Raw genomic sequence first — 20,432 nt, 5'->3', positions numbered from 1 at the left:
CTCGTTCTTCTTTCAATCTTGGTGTTGTTCAGGACAAGCTGCCCTTCCTCCTTTAATCAGGTTTCTAACTAAAACATCAACAAACTGTTTTGTGTTACATTTGATATATTTTTGTAGTTATTTTAATGAATTAACTTACCCCCCCCCCCCAGTTCTTTCAGTTGATAATGTGCAGAAAATAAACCTCGTGTGTTCCTGTTGCATGCTGTCACCTGAAAATTAATGATCTGTTTTGATGACCCATCTGTGCCTGCGTAAAGAGGAAAAGTGTGAACAAGTCATTTGGCAGCAGCAGATTGGATTTCTGTTTTTAGTTATGTTTGCAACACGTTGGCTCCATGTTTGGCGGCGCAATGCCATTATTCTCAGTCACGTCAGGTATGTCATGGTTCTTATCTTTGGGGGAAGAGGGGAAGGCAATGCCTTCTGTTGCATTCCAACTCCCGTGGGACGCCTACATCTGGGTGTCCATTGTGCCTCGTCCCACCCTTTGAAGGTGGCAGGAAACCAACTTGTAGTCAGCTGCACAAATACATGGGCCCTTTCAGCAGCAAATAAGGTCCTGATGGCTAGCCTGGCCTGTGCAGAGGTGGAGTGTGCCCTGAACCAGGCATAAAATATGTTGAATATGTTCCTATCACTCATAAGCTGGTACCTGTTGACAAAAATCAGAACTTCTTTCAAATCCCAGTGCAATAAATGTAACAGGTGGAAGTGTGTATGTGCATAATAAAGGAATATGGCAATGTTGCTTCCAATCATTATTTTAAGTACTCATAAACAAATCCTCACCGTGATATCAAATCTTGGTTAAGTGAAGTAAATTTCTTCATTATTGGCCAACTTTGTTAATTATGATATGGCTTGCATGGGGCCCAGAACAGACGTCTTACCTTATGCTCTTTTAGGATTTGTAAGGATAATGAGAGGATTCCAAAAATAAAATAAATTTGGTTCTATCATCAAGAAAGGGTTGATTTGTGACCCCTCCCCAAATATCAGGGAATGTCTGTGCCCACGGCATAGCACCAACTATCCCTATGTTTTGCTGCGTGATAATGTTTAATTAGCGACAATTTATAATTTGTTCTTGAGAGTGGTGTCCAGAGGGAACAGAATTGAGAGTCCTAAACTTCATTTCGTTTAGGATTGACCAGAAAAAATTGTTTGTTGGGTTGGATTTGAACAGGACTTAGAGGTGAAAAGTAAATGGTCCCCTGTCGATTTTCTTTCTTAAAACAGGGATCCGTTGAGACACCTGAAAAATCATTTGTCAGCTTCATTGCATTACTAATATAGCTTTCACAGGAAAAATGCCACGCAAGTTATAGACATATCTATTGTGCCAAAGCAGTTTGAAAAGAAATTATACAGTTCTCCATGACTATTTCATTGTTACGATCTTGCTATTTAAAGATAAAAAAAATACAAAGCAGTACAAAAGACTTGCAAGTAAAGCATACAGCATCATTGGCTAAATGTTTGCACAAGAATAATCATTACCGTTTCTATTGAAAAGCTTGTTTACTCAATACTTATGCTAAACGGGAGAGTTGAATCCTTTAATCACGTGAAGTGTTAAGTGTCTTGAATTTTGATATAAGCCTTCCTCTGCACATTGAGGTTGGTGATCAAACGGTTTAGAATACTAGAAAGAGGATTTGGTCGGAGTACAGTGGACACAGCAAGTTATATTCTTAAGGTTGTCAGATAATCAAAGTTATGTTGTAGCTACTTGGTAGTGTAGTGTTGTCTAGACAGTATTTAAAAAAAACTTTACATCCCTAAAACAATGAGAAATTTGAGTCATTGACAGGAGTAGAGTTAAACAGGAGCCAAGTCATAAAATGGTTAAAGCTATCCCCAGTGCTTCCACTATGGTGGCGTTAATGGAGACCATGTTTCTATTCAAAGCGCTGTTTCTTTTCAATGCAACAAAGGTTTAGTTTGAAGAGAACGTCTCCTCGAAGGCCTTTTTGTTCTCTGTCCACTCTGCAGTGTTTACCAAGTACGCATGATCAGATAAAGAAAGTATCTTGCTTGCAGGAGGATGTTCTAATTGAGAGGCTACTGTATGTTTGAAGTGTGTTGAAAATGATCTTGCTAAATTAGGCTGTTCCATTGTTTGAAGAGGAATTAGAGTTCTGGTAATAGTATGAAATTATAAACCCTGACACATTCTGTAAAATAGTCTACTTTAGTGCCCAAGGATTTATGAAATTTGCAACTGAAGAACCAACCCTCAGGGAATGTTACAACTGGTGTGATCATTGTTTTTGATGGAGCAACAAAAGTGAAGATATCAAAAGTGTGATTAATGAGAATTGTGGGATCCTGAAGAACAAAATTCTTTTGGTATTCAGAAACACGGATAAAACATTTTTTTGATTTGTAATATAGCACAAATGTTAAAAGTATTTTGCACAAGGACTTCATTGTTACAAGTTCTTTACTGCGTGTTTATCAACACTATCAAGCTTTCATGTCTTATTTAGAGTCAAAATAATATAGGAATGAAATTCTTAATACTCTAATGGAGCAGGTCAGCAGTGCTATCCATGCAACAACCCATTTCAAATGTTAGAAGGACATCTTTCCCAATAGTTTAATGTCACTTAACCACATGGGGTAGAAAATCGAAGTTCTCTGTGGAAATAGTTCATCTCAGCTGGGTGCCACATTGGCCTCAGTGCCTTCTCGACTGGAGAGGGGAAAATTTAGCCAAGCAGCCTCTCCTCTGGTTACTATCCAGTGACCCACACCTTGAAAATGTGTCCACGTGCGGACTGACACTGGTGAAGACAATATCAGAGTCAACCACAATATTCTCCACAGCCAACATTCACTACCTTGGCTCCTGTGTGACTTGTTAGAAGGTTACTAACACCTACCAGAATAACACAACAGCTTGTATATAGATGGCACCTTTAATATAGTAGAATGTTCCAAGATACTTCTTAAGAACATTATCAAACAAAATTTGACACAAACCACAGAAGGAAATATTAGGGCAGGTAACCTAAAGCTTGGTCAAAGTAATTAATTTTAAAAGGAGAGAAAAAGAAGTTGAGAGACAGCAAGATTTAGAGAGGGTATTCCAGAGCATAGGGACCTGGCCGCTGAAGGTATGGTTGCCAGTAGCGGAGTAATTAAAGTCAGGGCTGCTGAAGAAGCCAGAATTGGAGGAGTGCAGATTCCTGGTGTGATTGTAGGTCTAGAGGAGTTTACAGCAATAGGTGGGGGTGAGGCCACAGAGGTATCTAAAAGCAAAGATAGGAATTTTAAAGTTGTTACTTAACCAAGAGTCAGTGTAGGTTAGGAGCACAGGGTTGATGCGTGAGTGGGACTTGGTGTAAGTTAGGCCACAAATGCAACATTCCCCTGATCGGGGATTAAAGAAATGACTTTCTTGGCTTGACTTACGTCACACTCAAGGCCGTCAGTCACAAATGTCAGTACAATGTGCACAAATGCATAACAGATCACATATTGGTCTTAAAAGTAAATGGTTGTGCTTGATTCTCCGGTAGATAATTTTTAGTATGATTTGAATTGTTTTTACATTTTTCAGTTAATACCTTCAGTGCATTTATCAACCAAACCATCATTAAGCGGAACCTATCAAAGTAATTGGGGATTTCCAATAATAAATTATAATAAAAGTTAATGATGTTTACTTTTATATCCTGTCAAAAATCTTAAAGTGCTCTGCCATTTTTAAGTGGATTGACTGTTGTTTTCGAGGAAAGCACATAAGCCATTCTCTATTTTAAATCCAGAATACCCTCCAAAACCTCTCTATCTCCCCGTCTTTTCTGAACCTTCTTAAACCTACTTCCTTGAGAAAGCTTTTGGTCGTCTATCCCGTTATTTCCTGATGTGGTTCAGTATGCTTTTGATAAGTGCCTGGGACCATTCACTGTATTAGTGGTTATTGTTGTACCAGCAATGTTTCACAAACACAGTGGCATGAGTGACTAGTGAATTGATACTACTAGTTGAGGGACGAATGTTGGCCAGGACTTTGGAAGAACTGCTTTCTCTCCTTTGAATAGCACAGTGGCATCTTTTGTGTTCATAGATGTGAGACCTTTAGTTCTGAACTCAGTAAAGACCAGTAATGTGTTTATTTATTTTTCTTTAGTACTTACTAAAATAATAAAGCCACAATGTTCATAGTTTAAATCAAAAGAAATTTACCACACAAAATTCCAAGAATACCATTACTAATAATTGCACTCTATCTTAGATAATCCATTATGTTAAAGATATAAAAAATATAGGACAAGATTCTCCGGCCCGTCAGCTGCATTTTCTGGCGCAGTGCGCCTCCGCCGGCAGCGGAATTCTGTTTCCGCAGCCGTCAATGGGGTTTCCCATTGTGGCTACCTCACGCCATCAGGAAATCCGTGGGCATGGGAGCGCTGCCGGCGGACCTGAGGATCCTGCCAACAGAGATTTCCACTGACATACTGTAAACCAAGCTTCTTAACTCAGATTTCCTTCTATACCCATTCAACTACATTTTAACAACCAAAGTCAGGTGCTTATCAGAAATTGGTCTAAGTACTGCTTTCATTTATATCAGATTATCTTGGGCCTTCCAGTCTGGCAAGGTTTTGCCTTCATATTTTCTTGAATCATTTCCTGGTCGTAGACTCCCAGTTCAACACCAACATCCTTAAAGTCTTAAGTACGTTTACCGAGTATGTGAGGTAAATCCCCAGGTTCTAATATTCTCTAACTCTGGATTCTTGCAACTAAAGCTCTATCTCTCTCTTCTCAGTTTAGCTGTCGATAGAAGTTTAACTCACCTTTCGGAGTACTGCAGTTAACAAGAAGTTTACACTCTTTTAGCCAGCACACCAAATTTCAAATGAACTCTGCTGATGAAAGATGTTCCTTGCTCCATGACCAGACTGTCCAAAAACCAAAACTCTACTTGAAACCAGAGTCTCACCCACAATACATTCACTCCTATAATTAAGTTCTTGTGGAACGAGAAAGAAATAATTGACAATCTAGTTATGAGAGAACCCTTCAGGATAAGTGACCATATTATGATAGAATGCTTTATCAAGTTGAATAGTGAGGTAGTTGATTCTGAGACTCGGGTCCTGAATCTCAATAAAGGTAACTATGATGGCATGAGGCATGTGTTGGCTACGATGGACTGGAAAACATTACTGGAAAGAAGGACAGCGGACAGGCAATGAACATGTGAACTCCAAAAGTTTATTCCTATTTGGCGCAAGAGTGGAAAGGGAACTGTGACCAAACCATGGCTTACGATGGAAATTAGAGATAGTGTTAGATTCAAAGAAGAAGCATACAAATTGACAAGAAAAAACAATAGACCTGAGGATTGGGAGCAGTTCAAAATTCATTCAACAAAGGTATTGCTCAAGAAGGGGAAAATAGAATATGAAAGTAGACTAGCAGGGAACATAAAAACTGACTGTCAAATTTCTATAGGTATGTAAAGCGAAAATGATTGACAAAAAAAATGTAGGCCCCTTACAGTCAGAAATGGGGCAATTCATAAGGGGGCAAAAAGAAAAGACTGAGGAACTAAATTCATACTTTGCTTCTGTATCCGCAAAGGAAGACATGAATAATGAAGCGGAAGTTCTGAGAAACACAAGTTTTAGTGGGGAGCCAAAGTAAATCAATATTTGTATAGAAATGTTTTGGGGAAATTGATGGAATCAAAGGCTGATAAATTTCCAGGGCCGGCCTGATCATTTTCATCTGGAAGTACTCTTTTTAAAATAAATTTAGAGTACCCAATTCATTTTTTCCAATTAAGGGGCAATTTAGCATGGCCAATCCACCTAACCTGCACATCTTTTTGGGTTGTGGGGGCGAAACCCACGCAAACACGGGGGGGGGGGGGGGGGGGGGGGGGGGGGGAATGTTGTGCAAATTCCACACGGACAGTGACCCAGAGCCGGATTTGAACCTGGGACCTTGGTGCCATGAGGCCTCAGTGCTACCACTGCGCCACCATGCTGTCCATCTGGAAGTACTTAAGGAAGTGGCCCTAGAAATGGTAGATCCATTGGTGTTCATTTTCCAAAATGTTTTGGACTCTGGAATGGTCTCAACACATTGGAGGGTAGCTAATGTAAGCACGCAATTCAAAAAGGGAGATAGAAAGAAAACAGGGAACTATAGACCAGTGAGCCTGGTCAGTAATGGGGAAGTTGCTAGAGTCCATTATCAAGGATTCCATAGCACAGCATTTGGAAAGCAGCAGTCCAATAAGACAACGTCAGCATAGATTTACGAAAGGGAAATTTAATGGAATTCTTGAAAAATCTAATGGCATTCATTTGAGGATGTAACTAGTAGAGTTGACCAGGAAGAACCAGTGGATGTGGTCTATTTAGACTTTCAGAAGGCCTTCGACAAGGTTTCACATAGCAGATTTTAATGTAAAGTTAGATAATGGGTAGAGTCTTGAGATGGATAGAAAGCTGGTTACAGACAGGAACAAAGAGTTGGAATAAATAAGCCTTTTTCCGAATGGCAGGCAATGAATAGTGGGCTACCACAGGAATCAATGCTGTTCAATTTGCTTATTAATGATTTGGACGAGAGAACTAAATGTATTTTCTCCAAATTTGTAGATGATATAAAGCTGGCTGGGGGAATGAGCTTTGAGGAGGATGTATGGATGCTTCAGTGGGATTTAGACTGGCTGAGCGAGTGGGCACATGCACGGCAGATGCAGTATAATGTGGATAAATGTGACGTTATCCACTTCAGTTGCAAAAATAGGAAGGTAGGTTATTACTTGAATCGGTGTAAATTGAGAGAGGTGGATACTCAACAAGATCTTTGTGTCCTTGTGCATCAGTCGCTGAAGGTAAGCGTGCAGGTACAGCAGGCAATGAAGAAGGCAAATGGTATGTTGGCCTTCATGGTGAGGAGATTTGAGTATAGGAATAGAGATGTTTTACTGCAAATGTACAGGGAATTGGTAAGGCCATGCCTGGAATAGTGCGTGCAATTCTGGTGTCCTTATCTGAGGAAGAATGTCCTTGCTATGGAGGGAGTGCAGCGAAGGTTTAAAAGGCTAAATCCTGGGATGGCGAGACTGTCATATGAGGAGAGATTAAGTCTGTTGGGATTATATTCATCGGAGTTTAGAAGACTGAGAAGGGGATCTCATAGAAACGTATAAAATTCTAATAGGATTAGATTCAGAAAGAATCTTCCCAATGGTGGGGGGAGTCCAGAACTAGGCGTCATAGTTTGAGAATAAGGAGTAATTCTTTTATGAGGTGAGGAGAAATTTCTTCACCCAGAGAGTGGTGAATCTGTGGAATTCACTACCGCTGAAAGTAGTTGAGGGGCGGGATTCTCCCCTGCCCGGCAGGGCGGGCGGTCCCGGCGCCAAGGAGCGGCGTGAACCACTCTGGCGTCGGGCCGCCTGGAAGGTGTGGAATCCTCCGCACCTTCAGGGGCTAGGCTGGCGGGGTTGGCACCGGGCCAACCTGCGCGGAAGGGGCTTGGCGCCGCGCCAACCGGCGCCGAAGGGATGCCATGCGCGGGAGCGCCAGTGTGTGCTGGCGTCATACCAGCGCATGCGCAGGGCGGTTCGTCTCCACACCGGCCATGGCGGAGGTCCACAGCAGCCGGTGCGGAGGGAAAGAGTGCCCCCACGGCATAGGCCCGCCCGCGGATCGGTGGGCCCCGAGCGTGGGCCAGGCCACCGTGGAGGCACCCCCGGGGCCAGATTCCCCCACGCCCTCCCGAGAACGGCGGAGGCCCCCCGCAGAGCCCGGTCCCGCCGGTAATTACCAGGTTTAATTTACGCTGGCGGGACCGGCCTAAAACGGGCGGCCGCTCAGCCCATTGTGGGCCGGAGAATCGCCGGGGTGGGGGGGAGCCGCTGCCAGTGGCTGCTGACTGGCGTGGCACGATTCCCGCCCCCACCAAAACCCCGGTGCCGGAGAATTCGTCAGCCGGCGGGGGCGGGATTCACGTCATCCCCCAGCGATTCTCCGGCCCGGCGGGGTGTCAGAGAATCCTGCCCGAGGTTTCTGGAGGGTGGGGTCTGAGGGACATGCTGTTAGGTGGAATGTTACTGGCTATAAGGGTCAGGGGCCAATGGCCGGAGTGATGCCTGGGTCACACTGGTGGTTACACACCCGAGCAGCTTGAAGGAGGTCGTTCATCTTCTTCCTGCATTGAATGCCGGTCCACTTGGTGAGGTGTCCAGCACTCACTGCATCTGCCACCTCATCCCAGGCTTGATTCATAACAGCTGACTGTTGTCGCTGCCCCACCCAGGGTAAGAGGGTGTCCCTCCTCTCCTCAACAGCGTCTAACTTCCTGTGGATGTCCGCATCAAGGAAACATGGTGCAAGTCTTCTTGCAGCCATCTTCTTGGCTGGATTGAGAATCTGGGATGAGTGGGAGTGCATAAAAGCTGCTCCACCTTGTCAGGCTCCCAATGGGATTCCCAACCCCAGCGAATCACATGCCTGAGGAATCGGGACTCAGGCGGGTGTACGCCGGCAGCGTGCTGGCCCATTGTATGGATGGATTGTACCTTCCTGGCGCTCCTAGCAGCTAGTGCAAAAATGTTCCGACTCTCCACTGGCGGGAGCACTTAGTCTCTGAACCAGAACATTGCGCACTTTAACCTTTCCTTCTGAAATGTAACTTACGTTGTCACAGTTCCATCTAACAGTAGATGTGTTTGAAATATGTCAGTAGATGCCCAAGTTCCATCCACTAGCTGCACTTTGACAATCAGCCATTCTGCACTGTCAGGCATCACTCACGGGTCATGTCTTTTCGTCTTTTAGGGTACAGTATTTAATAGCAGGAGGTTGTGATTTTCATCCTGAAAGCCACCTCTCCACATGTTCAGTACAAGCAGCTTAACATATAGAATGATTTAAGTAAAAAAATATAAAAATAATACTATATTATTAATAATAAAATTAAAAAATAATAGTCATTTAAAAAAAAAGATGCAACTGAGGTATGTCAAGTTGAAGATTATTGATGTGCGTGTTTCTGGCAGCAATAGTGTGCAACAGGAGGTTCTGATCATTTTCATTGTTCAACCATTCTGTTTTTGTCAGTTACAGGGAAGTAAAGTTGGGCCAAGACTACCCATTGGAGACCCAGATACGGCATTATGTGATAATTGAGATGGGGCCCATGATAGGATTGATCATACGTGTGCATGGATCTGATTTCAGGAATGATTGGCCTTTCATCATGCTACGTTTTCTTTTTTTAAATTTAGAGTTACCAATTACTTTTTTCCAATTAAGGGGCAATTTAGCGTGGCCAATCCACCTACCCTGCACATCTTTGGGTTGTGGGGGCGAAACCCCTACATTTTCTTAACATATTTCAGCTTTTGCGACAGACATAGACATAGAATTTACAGTGCAGAAGGAGGCCATTTGGCCCATCGAGTCTGCACCGGCTCCTGGAAAGAGCACCCTACCCAAGGTTAACACCTCCACCCTATCCCCATAACCCAGTAACTCCACCCAACACTAAGGGCAATTTTGGATACTAAGGCAATTTATCATGGCCAATCCACCTAACCTGCACAACTTTGGACTGTGGGAGGAAACTGGAGCACCCGGAGGAAACCCACGCACACACGGGGAGGATGTGCAGACTTCGCACAGACAGTGACCCAAGCCGGAATCGAACCTGGGACCCTGGAGCTGTGAAGCGATTGTGCTATCCACAATGCTACCGTGCTGCCCACTTTTCTGGATTCCTTATCATCGATATCAAGATATCCCATTTTAAGTCTCAATAAAGACTTTGGAAGCAAAAATAATGCTTCACAAATTACTACTAAATTATAGAGCTGTATTTTGGAATATCCAAGATTTTTAGATTTGCTCAATTTTTCAGGGCAATTGTACCTTTCCACCAAAAGTATCAAAGTTCACTGCAGCCCTTAAGCGATGCTACATCACTAAGTTGGCTCTCCTGTAATGTAAAACTTAGTGGGCGGGGAGATTGGGAAACAGCGTGCTTGAGGCACCAAGACACCAATTAGATCATAAAATGATGCAGTAATTAAAATTAAATGCTCTCTGGAAAAATGATATGTTGGGAAAATGATTCAAAATATTCCATGGGTAGCTGTGCACAATAGTTTCAATGATTGATTGTTTTATGGCTTCTTGAGTGGGGTATTATTAAAATGTCTTTCAGGTGGCAGTTATGGTCATGCTGTGTCAGAGCTAATGATGTTCTGACCTTGTGTCAGAGCCGAATGGTGTTGATTTATCTTCATAATGACGCATTTGAAAGAATTACTGGTATATTTTTCGCGGTACGATCAGCTCGTTGAGACCTAACTTCTTTTTAAGATCTGAAACTGCACGTTGATGGGGTATTTTCTCCTGGGGTTGGGTTTTTCCAGACCCACCAGTGGCAGTTACTGTCGTGGGCGGACAGGAAAATTTGGAGAGCGGCCAAAAGTCCCGTTGGACTTTGGGCAGAAATGTGAAAGTCGCACCGTGGGAGATTTCACAGTCAAGTTCTATTTTCATCTGGTTCTTATCATAGAATCCCTACAGTGCAGAAGGAGGCCATTTGGCCCATCAAGTCTGTAATGCACCTCTGATAGAGCACCCTACCCAGGCCCACTCCCCTGCCCTATTCCCGTAACCCCATCTAGCTTTTGGACACTAAAGGGCAATTTAGCCTGGCCAATCCACTTAACCTGCATATCTTTGAACTGTGGGAGAAAACCAGAGCACCCAGAGGAAACCCACGCAGACACGGGGGGGAGCATGCAAACTCCACACAGTCGCCTAAAGTCGGAATCAAACCTGGGTCCCTGGTGCTGTGAGGCAGCAGTGCTAACTACTGTGCCACCATGGCATCTACTCATGTACACATTCTGTCAAGAATCATTGAGTCGCAAACAGGAGTGGTGATTTTTCCTTCCTCCCTAATGAATTTTGTGGGGCTATTTATAGGCAAACCCAATTTTGCCTTCATCTGTTTGATGTTATTTCTCTTTCAGTAGTGGGTGATTTGATTCCTTCCTCCCTACCGCATGAATGTCTGACTAATTATAATACCCCTCTCACTATTGCTGCTCTGGCTGAGCACAGATTAGGTGCAAGTTAACAACTATAGCGATAGGATCTCGCCATTTGGGTGGAGAACTGGTGGGAGCCCCGCATCTCCTCCATTGGCGAAGTCCCACAGGAATCAAGTGCCCAGGACTTCACTGTGATTCATGATCATGAGGGCCTCAATTGGCACCTGGGCAGGAAGGCTTCCTGCCAGCCTTCTGGCCCAAAACTTAATTGGGCGGAGGAGTGAATGTGGCGAGGTTCCCATCACATGCTGTCCTACCCAGTTAAATGCCCCCATGCCTCCAAACTCTCCGGCGGGGTGGGAGGATGGGGAGGAGGAGGGTAGGTAGGCATTAAAATCTGCCCCATCAGATCCAAACCTGGGGCTTATCTGACCTTCATGACCTATGAGAGCAGCAGGCAAATGCGTAATGAAAATTTGCACCCGGACATATATCAGCGTTAATGATATGATACACAATTATTGGCGATGATGCACAAGTGTTAGTAAAATTCCACTTCTGCACACTTGACGTTTAGCTCACTCCCCTGTGATCAGGGGCTGGTTTAGCACACTGGGCTAAATTGCTGGCTTTTAAAGCAGACCAAGGCAGGCCATCAGCACGGTTCAATTCCCATACCAGCCTCCTCGAACAGGTGCTGGAATGTGGTGACTAGGGGCTTTTCACAGTAACTTAATTGAAGCCTACTCGTGACAATAAGCAATTTTCATTTTTCATTTTAATTTTTCATCAGAAAACAGGAACATTGGAAAGCTAGAGCCCTTACTTTTTCAAGTATCCAAATTATAGATTCTGTCTCTGCAGTGTTTTTTTGATATGCGACGTATGGGGTGGGGCCACTATAAGGGAGGAAAATTTACACTGGCATGTGAATATTTTTTGCAGACCATTCAGATAGTACCTGCAGGAAATCACCAACATGCAGAACTATTACAGAAATCATCGCAAAGCTGAGCTAAAAGAAATAGTTAAATACTGGTGTAGGCTGCTGTCAATTGAAGTCTAACTACAGAATGTGTCACTGATTTAAAATCTAAAACTCCTGCTCTTGTTTTAACAGATTTCCCCCCCTTTTTTTTGCAGAATAATGGATCCCTGAATTGGTGTCAAAATCACAAGCAATGCTCAAAGGTGAGTGCACTGCTATGATCTGTGATGTGTAAATACTTCCCTCATCATTAGTACAGTGAATATTATAACAAGCAATTTAACATGCATTACACATGACACACTTTCAGTTGAACCTGAACCTGCACTGTCCCACCTCTTGCCTGCTCTTTAAAAGGTACCTGTTTGTGTTGGGGTTGCACAGGCCCTTACCGCTACCCAGCGCCCAGTCAAGCAAATATTCTCCCTGACACAATGAATGCCCACGATTGTCTGCCTGTGGCAAGAAATTGTAGAAATGTCTACTCTCAGTCTCACCCAGCTGGACTTATTGACTCCTTATTTATGAATGAGAACCATTGCTGATGTTATCCTCGTCAGGTGGAGGGTTCCGGAAACTAATGGCAGCTCTGTTAGCAGTCAAACTGATCTACTATCTCTGTAGAGGGGCGGCACAGTGGTGCAATGGTTAGCACTGCTGCCTTACGGCGCTGAGGTCCCAGGTTCGATCCCAGCTCCAGGTCACTGTCCATGTGGAGTTCGCACATTGTCCCTGTGCCTGCATGGGTCTCACCCCCCACAACCCAAAGATGTGCAGGTGAGGTGGATTGGCCATGCTAAATTGCCCCTTAATTGGAAAAAAATAATTGGGGGGACCTTAAATTTAAAAAAACTTCTCCGCAGAGACAGTGGATTGAACATGGGACCTCCCCTAATGGGCCATTCATTTACAATCTCCGCCAGGGGGGTGGGGGAGGAAGAGCTAACCTCAACACTTGAAAAAAAGTATCAGATTTCATTTTGTGACAAAAACAATCTCGCTTGACCCTATCCTTTTAACATTTTAAACCAATAATATGTGAACAGAGTTAATTATTGATGAAATCCGTTTGCAGAATTAGAAGATTTTTGAGGGGCGAAAGGACATGACAAACCCCTCAATGATTTAAGTTCATTTGAACAGTAGCGAAGATCTACATCAGTCGCTATTTGTCTGTGTTTCCTTGGTAAAGTGTCCCGACACCTTTTGTCATGATCCTCGCTGACTCTTTGACCCCAATAGATCACACAATAACAAAGCCCATATCTTCCTGGTCAGATTGTGTTCAAGACTCCTGGTGAGAGGGGACAATGTACTGGCACCATCCGGGGTCAGAATAACACTGGAAACTGGAGGCTCCGGTTGTCCCTTTCACACTGATACAATGGGAGGATCAACCTTCTGTAGCTCCCGAAGATTACTTCACTCAAAGACGTGAAGAATGAGTGAAGACAAGCTGTCAGCTTCTTTGTCTTCACATCAGTTGTCTGGCACAGCACATCAGTGACAAGAACAGAAGGAGTTGAGATTCAATCATTCGAAGCAAGTGTAGCACTTTGAAGAGCTCTAGCACTCGACTGTAATGTATTAAAATTTATAAATTCATATTTAATGCATGACTCCATTCAACTCTCTACCACATATGTCTGGATTATATATCGAACAGATGCAATATTTTTTCCTTTGTCGAGTAATAGTTTGCAAATGAATATCTGTAAAATAATGAATACCTCAGACTATCATCTAATAGGAGTTCAGGTATCGCTAGAAATGGTGCGAGTTAAGTTCAAACAATTTAGGGAAATTTAGGGCCAGTGATCTTTGAGCAACCGAGCAGAACCAGTCGTCACCATTCAAAGCTAGGAATTAGACTGCTGCTTTGAAATCAATCCGAATTAACCAGATATTACTTTTTTTTTTGAAATAATTTTTATTGAAAAATTTTGAATTTATACAACAATAACGCACCATAGTAAAATACCAAAAATAACAATAATGTTAACAATCATAAACATTCGCCCCACCTCCATGAACAACACAGCATTTTAACAACAACGCAAATTAACACAATATAAAGTTACAGAATAGACACTACAATAAGGAACCCCCCCCCCCCCCCCCCCCCCCCCCCCCCCCCCCCCCCCCCCCCCCCCCCCCCCCCCCCGGGTTCCTGCTGCTATTGACCAAGTTACCTATCTTTGAGCCAGGAAGTCCAGAAAAGGCTGCCATCGTTTATAGAACCCTTGTATTGATCCTCTCAGGGCAAATTTGACCCTTTCCAATTTTATAAATCCTGCCATGTCACTGATCCAGGTCTCCACATTTGGGGGCCTTGCATCCTTCCACTGTAGCAGAATCCTTCGTCGGGCTACTAGGGACGCAAAGGCCAGGACACCGGCCTCTTTCGCCTCCTGCACTCCCGGCTCTACCACAACTCCCCAGATATTATTTATAATAAAAACCTGTTTCGATCATCTGCCAGTTTTATCCTGTTTTTATATTAGCAATGTTTTTCTATGCACGTAATCATAGAATCATAGAATTTACAGTGCAGAAGGAGGCCATTTGGCCCACCAAGTCTGCACCGGCCCTTACAAAGAGCATCCTACTGAAGCCTATCCCCGTAACCCAGTAACTCCCACTTAACATTTGTTTCGACATTCAAGGGCAATTTAGCATGGCCAATCCACCCAACCTGCACATCTTTGGACTGTGGGAGGAAACCGGAGAACCCGGAGGAAACCCACGCAGACATGGAGAAAACGTGCAGACTCCGCACAGACAGTACTTTGCCTTCATGACAACTTTATTGAATATAATTATTGATGAAAACGTTTTCACTCATTCCAGTTGTATTATGACGAACGCCGAAGAGAATTAACTGCTAGAGGTTTATCCGGAAATATTTAGCAATTTATTCACAAGGTGTATTGATATATATTAAATATATATATATATATGTACACACACACACATATATATAAAACTCAATGTGAATCTATGTCCATGAAACCATAACATTATAGGCCTTACTGGTCTATATATATGGGCTGGATTCTCCGGTCCCCCAGCCGTGTTACTTGGCGATGGGAAGCGGCATGCCATTCACTGGCGGTGTGATTCTCTGATCCCACTGCTGTTAATGGGATTTCCCATTGAAGACACTCTACGTCACCGGGAAACCTGCAGGAAGGGGGGGGGGGGGGGGGGGGGGGGGCTGCTGCCAGCAGGACCAGAGAATCCCGAATGGCGAGAGAATTCCGGCTAAAACTAGTTTCAAGCAGTCAGATTGCACCAACCACATCCCTGGACACTTGCTGAGTTCCAAATCAGCCAGTACTATGGGACCTAAAGCCGTAGATTGATTCAGGGCAAGACCACGTGCACTTGAGCCTTGGACAAACCAAGGCTGGATTAGGCCTGAATAGGCCCAAAGCTGGGGATTAGGTTGTGGAAGTTGGGACAGGGAGCAGTAGCTGAGTGATGATAATGCTGCAATAGAAATCTAGTTATCCTGAAGCCACAAATTATTTCCATGGGGGAAGAGTAATCTGACTTAAAGCTAGTTGGAATGGGAGCAGTTATATCTTCAGAGTGATATAAGTTCGGAAAAGCCAATTTTTGTTCGCTGGCAGTTGCTGACCAGGCAAAACCTCCTCCCCTGTCCTGACCCTGAATTTGCATCTTTCTCTGGTTCCTCTCCCATATCCTGCTATGCTCTCTTTGAGCTTTTCCTGTCAATGAGACTCGCCTGCAAACTTTCCCGACACTATTCCCACTAAACTATTGCCCATTGAACATCCCCTCCTGGTCCCCATGTTTAAAACTTTTAATTTGCCATCATCACTTCCACCCCTCAATAAAAGCCAACTCTTAGCCTCACCATCCTTTTAAACTACCCTTAAATCTAACCTCCCTTTCCTCTGGAAGGTTCTCGAACGTGCTGCCATATCACAAATCCTTTCGCTGAACTTCATCTTCAAATCCATCCAATCAAGTTTCCTCTCCTGCTACAGTACCAAATTGGTGCTTAGCAAAGCCACAAATGACGTCCTTTGTAAATGTGACAAAGGTAAACAATCTCTCCTTGTCCTTCTTGACCTTACTGTAGTCTCTTGACACAGTTGACTACACCAGCCTCCCCCAAGGCCTTCCATTGCCATCCATTTGGCTGGTTGCTGTCACCCAGTTCCATTCTTACCTGTCCAACCACATGCAGAGAATCACATACAGTGGCTTCTCCAACATTACCTTTGCATTCCCGATGGCTCAAACCTTGCCCTCCTACTCCTTTTAATTCTCATCTACTTCTGTCCCTCGGTGACATCATCCAAAATAATGGTTAATAATAATAATAATAATAATAATAATAATAATAATAATAATAATAATAATAATAATAATAATAATAATCTTTATTAGTTTCACAAGTAGGCTTACATTAACATTGCAATGAAGTTACTGTGAAAAGCCCCTAGTCGCCACACGTGGCCCCTGTTCAGGTACACTGAGGGAGAATTCAGAATGTCCAATTCACCTAACAAGCATGTCTGTGGAGACTTGTGGGAGCAAACCGGAGCACCAGGAGGAAACCCACGCAAACACGGGGAGAACATGCAGACTCCGCACAGACAGTGATCCAAGCCAGGAATCGAACCCGTGTCCTTGACACTGTGAAGCAACAGTGCTAACCACTATGCTGCTGTGCTGCCAATTTCCACATGTACACTGGTGACACCCAGCTCTTACCTTGCCACCACCTCTCCTGAATCCTCCATAGTTGCTAAATTGTTGGACTCCTTGGGCACAATTCTGCCACTGCATTCCGCCCGACGCCAATCTGGGCGCTCCGTGTAGATCGCGGGAGGCCTAAATCATGCTTCGCGCTGGGCACAAAGCCTTGCACAAGACACCTGACCTGCGGCGCCCAGCAAGAGCATGATCCAGATTATTATATTTAAATGAATCATAAAGGTTGGAGAGTGAAGGGAGGGAGGCACTAAAAGGGGGAAACCCGAAAGTAGGGGGGGGGGGGGCTGAAGGGTTGAGGACCCTCAATGACCCCCGTAGCGGGCTGTCCTCACGTGGTGTTAATGCCTATGCCTGCAGGTTTGGGGGGGGGGGGGGGGGGGGTAGTATTGCCAGGGGGTTGGGCGACCCGCAAGCTAACTTAGAGATTGGTACAGCCTTTCAAAGTGGTGCCGTGATCCTTGGGCAGCTGGGCTCGCTGACCAGCTCAGCTCCCCACTGCTAAAAACAATTCTAAGTGTCGGCTAGACTGGGGAGAAACTCCCCAAGGCCCCCAAAAAATTACTAACCAGGTTTAGATCTAACCTAAAAGCCTGGCGGGAAACACCCCACTAAACCCACCCAAAATGACACTGGGAGACTTTTTGTTGAATCGCGCCCCCTGTCTGACATTGGCTACTGGATGAGCAGAACTTTCCTCCAAGTAAATACATGAATAGGATGGGAATAGAGGGATATGGACCCAGGAAGTGTAGAAGATTTTAGTTTAGATGGGCAGCATGGTCGGCGCAGGCTTGGAGGGCCGAAGGGCCTGTTCCTGTGCTGTACTTTTCTTTGTTCTTTGTTCTTTTAAATATTTGGATGACTGAAGTCACCGTTTTTGGTTCCTGTTCCATTTCCTAGCTTCCAATCCTATCCTTCTCCTGAGTAACAGTCAGAGACTAAACCAAACTGTTCACAACCTTGGCATTATATTTGATCCTGCAATGAACTTGCAACCACATATTCAGGCCATCACAGAGACCACCTATTTTGACCTCCGTTAAATTGCCTGACATCAGCACAGCCTCATTTGTTGCCAAAATCCTCATTTATGTCTTTGTTACCTCTACACTCGACTATTCCAACATACATCTGGCTGGTCTCCCACATAGGATATTGTCATTGGACTAGTGATCCAGAGGCCAAGGCTAATAGTATGGGGACCCGGGTGCAAATCCCACCTCGGCAGCTGGTGGAATTTGAACTCAATTAATAAAATCTAGAATTATAGAGCTAGTCTCAGAGATGGGTGACCATGACAACTAACAATAATTGTTGTAAAAAAAAAAATCTGGTTCACTAATGTCCTTTAGGGAAGGAAATCTGCCATTCTCACCTGGTCTGCCCTACATGTAATTCCAGACGCACCATTTCCGGTTGACTCTTAACTATCTCTGAAAATATAATTAGGGATGGACAATAAATGTTGGCCTTGATAGAATAAACAATTCCACCTTTTTAGAAACTTGAGGGAATCCAAACATTCTTCTGTCTGCATACAGGGGCTGTTTAGCACAATGTTAAATTGCTGGCTTTGCAAGCAGGCCAGCAGCACGGTTCGATTCCTGTAACAGGTGCCAGAATGTGGCGACTAGGGACTTTTCGCGGTAACTTCATTTGAAGCCTACTTGTGACAATAAGCGATTTTCATTTCATTTTTCATTTTCATCTCAACTCTCACCAAGAGCACCCATATCTCGAAGGGTTATGGGGCTAGAAAAGATTACAGTGATAAGGAAGGACGTCTGTGGCCTTGCCCCTCCCTATCTCTATAATCTTCTCTAGCCCCATAACCCTCCGAGATATTTGTGCTCTTCTAATTCTGGCCTCTCAAGACTTTAATTGCTCCAACATTGTTGGTCATGTCTCCAGAATTCCAAGCTCTGGAATTCCCTCTCTACACTTCTCCGCTTCACTATTTAAGGCAGAGGTAGATAGACACTTGATAAGCAAGGGGTTAAATGATTTCAGGGGTAGGCGGGAATGTGATGTTGATTGTACAATTAGATCAGCCAGGATCTCATTAAATGGAAACTCCTGACTGACGTTGCTACATGAGTGCACTTGTTACTGGCAGTATTCATTCCAGATTTGTTTCGTCGATGCATCCAACCAGGTGATTAGGGCTGGTAGATCTGAGGTACTAACTTATAGTGGAGGAAGGTGCCTGTCGTAATGAATAGCATGTGACATATTTGAGGTGTTCTTGATCACAAACATGCCCTGTATCTTTATTCTTTCTACGATCCATCTAACAAAGCTTAATTCCAAAAAAATACAAGACTTATGAGTTCAGACAGGTCAGTCATTGGGAATCATTGGATTATGATATGTCAAAATTTATAGCTGGTTGCTCTACCTTTGACTAGGCTACAGACAGTAGCAGGTACTCTGGTCTTGCTGAGGCAGAGTTTAGTGAGCTATTCTTTTTTGTTGTTGTTTTTTTTATAAATTTAGATTACCCAATTATTTTTTCCAATTAAGGGGCAATTTAGCGTGGCCAATCCACCTACTCTGCACATTTTTGGGTTGTGGGGGTGAAACCCACGCAGACACGGGGAGAATGAGCAAACTCCACACGGACAGTGACCCAGAGCCGGGATCGAACCTGGGACCTCAGCGCCGTGAGGCAGCTGTGCTAACCACTAGGCCACCGTGCTGCCCCGTGAGCTATTCTTAATGGCCATTTACAGGCTATTGTCAGTACGTCAGATCTCTCCATGGCCCTATCTCTGTAATCTCCCCCACCTTCATGACCCTCTGAGATATCCACACTCACCTATTTCTGGCCTCTTGATCATCCCTGATTAGTGGTTGTGCCTTAAAGTTGCCAAGACCCTCAGTTCAGGAATATCCTCCCTCCACCTCTCTGCCTCACTTCCATCCTTAAAGACAATTCTTAAAACCTACCTCTTTGACCCAGATTTTGGTCATCTCCTCAGTGATTCGGTGTCATGCCTTTTTAAAAATAATGCTCCTGTGAAATACCTTGGGATGCTTTATTACGTTAAAGGCACTACATAAATATAAGTTGTTGTAAAAACTGCAATTCTGATAAAGTAGGTGTAATTGTGATCAGACGTTCTTCAATGTGGTGTGGATTTTGATCTTTTAATAAATGTGAGATTTAATTTAAATATGTTGGTAGGGTGGCATTTGAAGATAGCTGGATGGATAGGTATAGGTTACAGGAATGGAGAGTACAGATGGCCTATTCTTAGTACTTTTTGAAGTCACCGACCTACTCTTGGTTACCAATCTATTTGCTGTGTTGAATGTTTTAGAATTCATGAGGTGAAAAGTTTCACTTTAATGTGCAGTTGAAAAATGAAGTAGACAAAATGTGAGTAGGCAAAAAATTGTTGATTGGTACCTGCCTCAGCATCTTTGGAGCACTGTGGGTAATACCATATTCAATGTTGAACTGACGACAGACCCAGTAAATAATTTAGCATGGAATCTGCTGGCCTGTCAAATATAATGATGTCTCCAGACAAATTAATACACTAGTAAGACGCATTTCGATGAGCAGTTGAAACGCCATAGTAAACAAGGCTACGGACCAAGTGCTGGAAAGTTTTCATAAATTACTTCAGGGTTGTA

The 20,432-nt window shown here is 43.8% G+C and overlaps 1 protein-coding gene across 1 annotated transcript in view; it reads left to right on the top strand.

Annotated features, from left to right (window-relative positions):
• LOC119977287 (anosmin-1) overlaps window positions 1-20,432 on the top strand; it is a 237,095-nt gene that overhangs the window by 11,882 nt on the left and 204,781 nt on the right. Inside the window, exon 2 of the mRNA XM_038818033.1 lies at window positions 12,194-12,241. Within this exon, the coding sequence (XP_038673961.1) occupies window positions 12,194-12,241 (48 nt within the window). The remainder of the gene's footprint in view (window positions 1-12,193; window positions 12,242-20,432) is intronic.

This window comes from Scyliorhinus canicula, chromosome 14 (genome assembly GCF_902713615.1).
Source record: "Scyliorhinus canicula chromosome 14, sScyCan1.1, whole genome shotgun sequence".
In the NCBI taxonomy this organism is placed as follows: domain Eukaryota; kingdom Metazoa; phylum Chordata; class Chondrichthyes; order Carcharhiniformes; family Scyliorhinidae; genus Scyliorhinus; species Scyliorhinus canicula.
The sequence above is the reverse complement of the archived record's forward strand: the minus strand, read 5'-3'. Positions and strand labels throughout refer to the sequence as shown.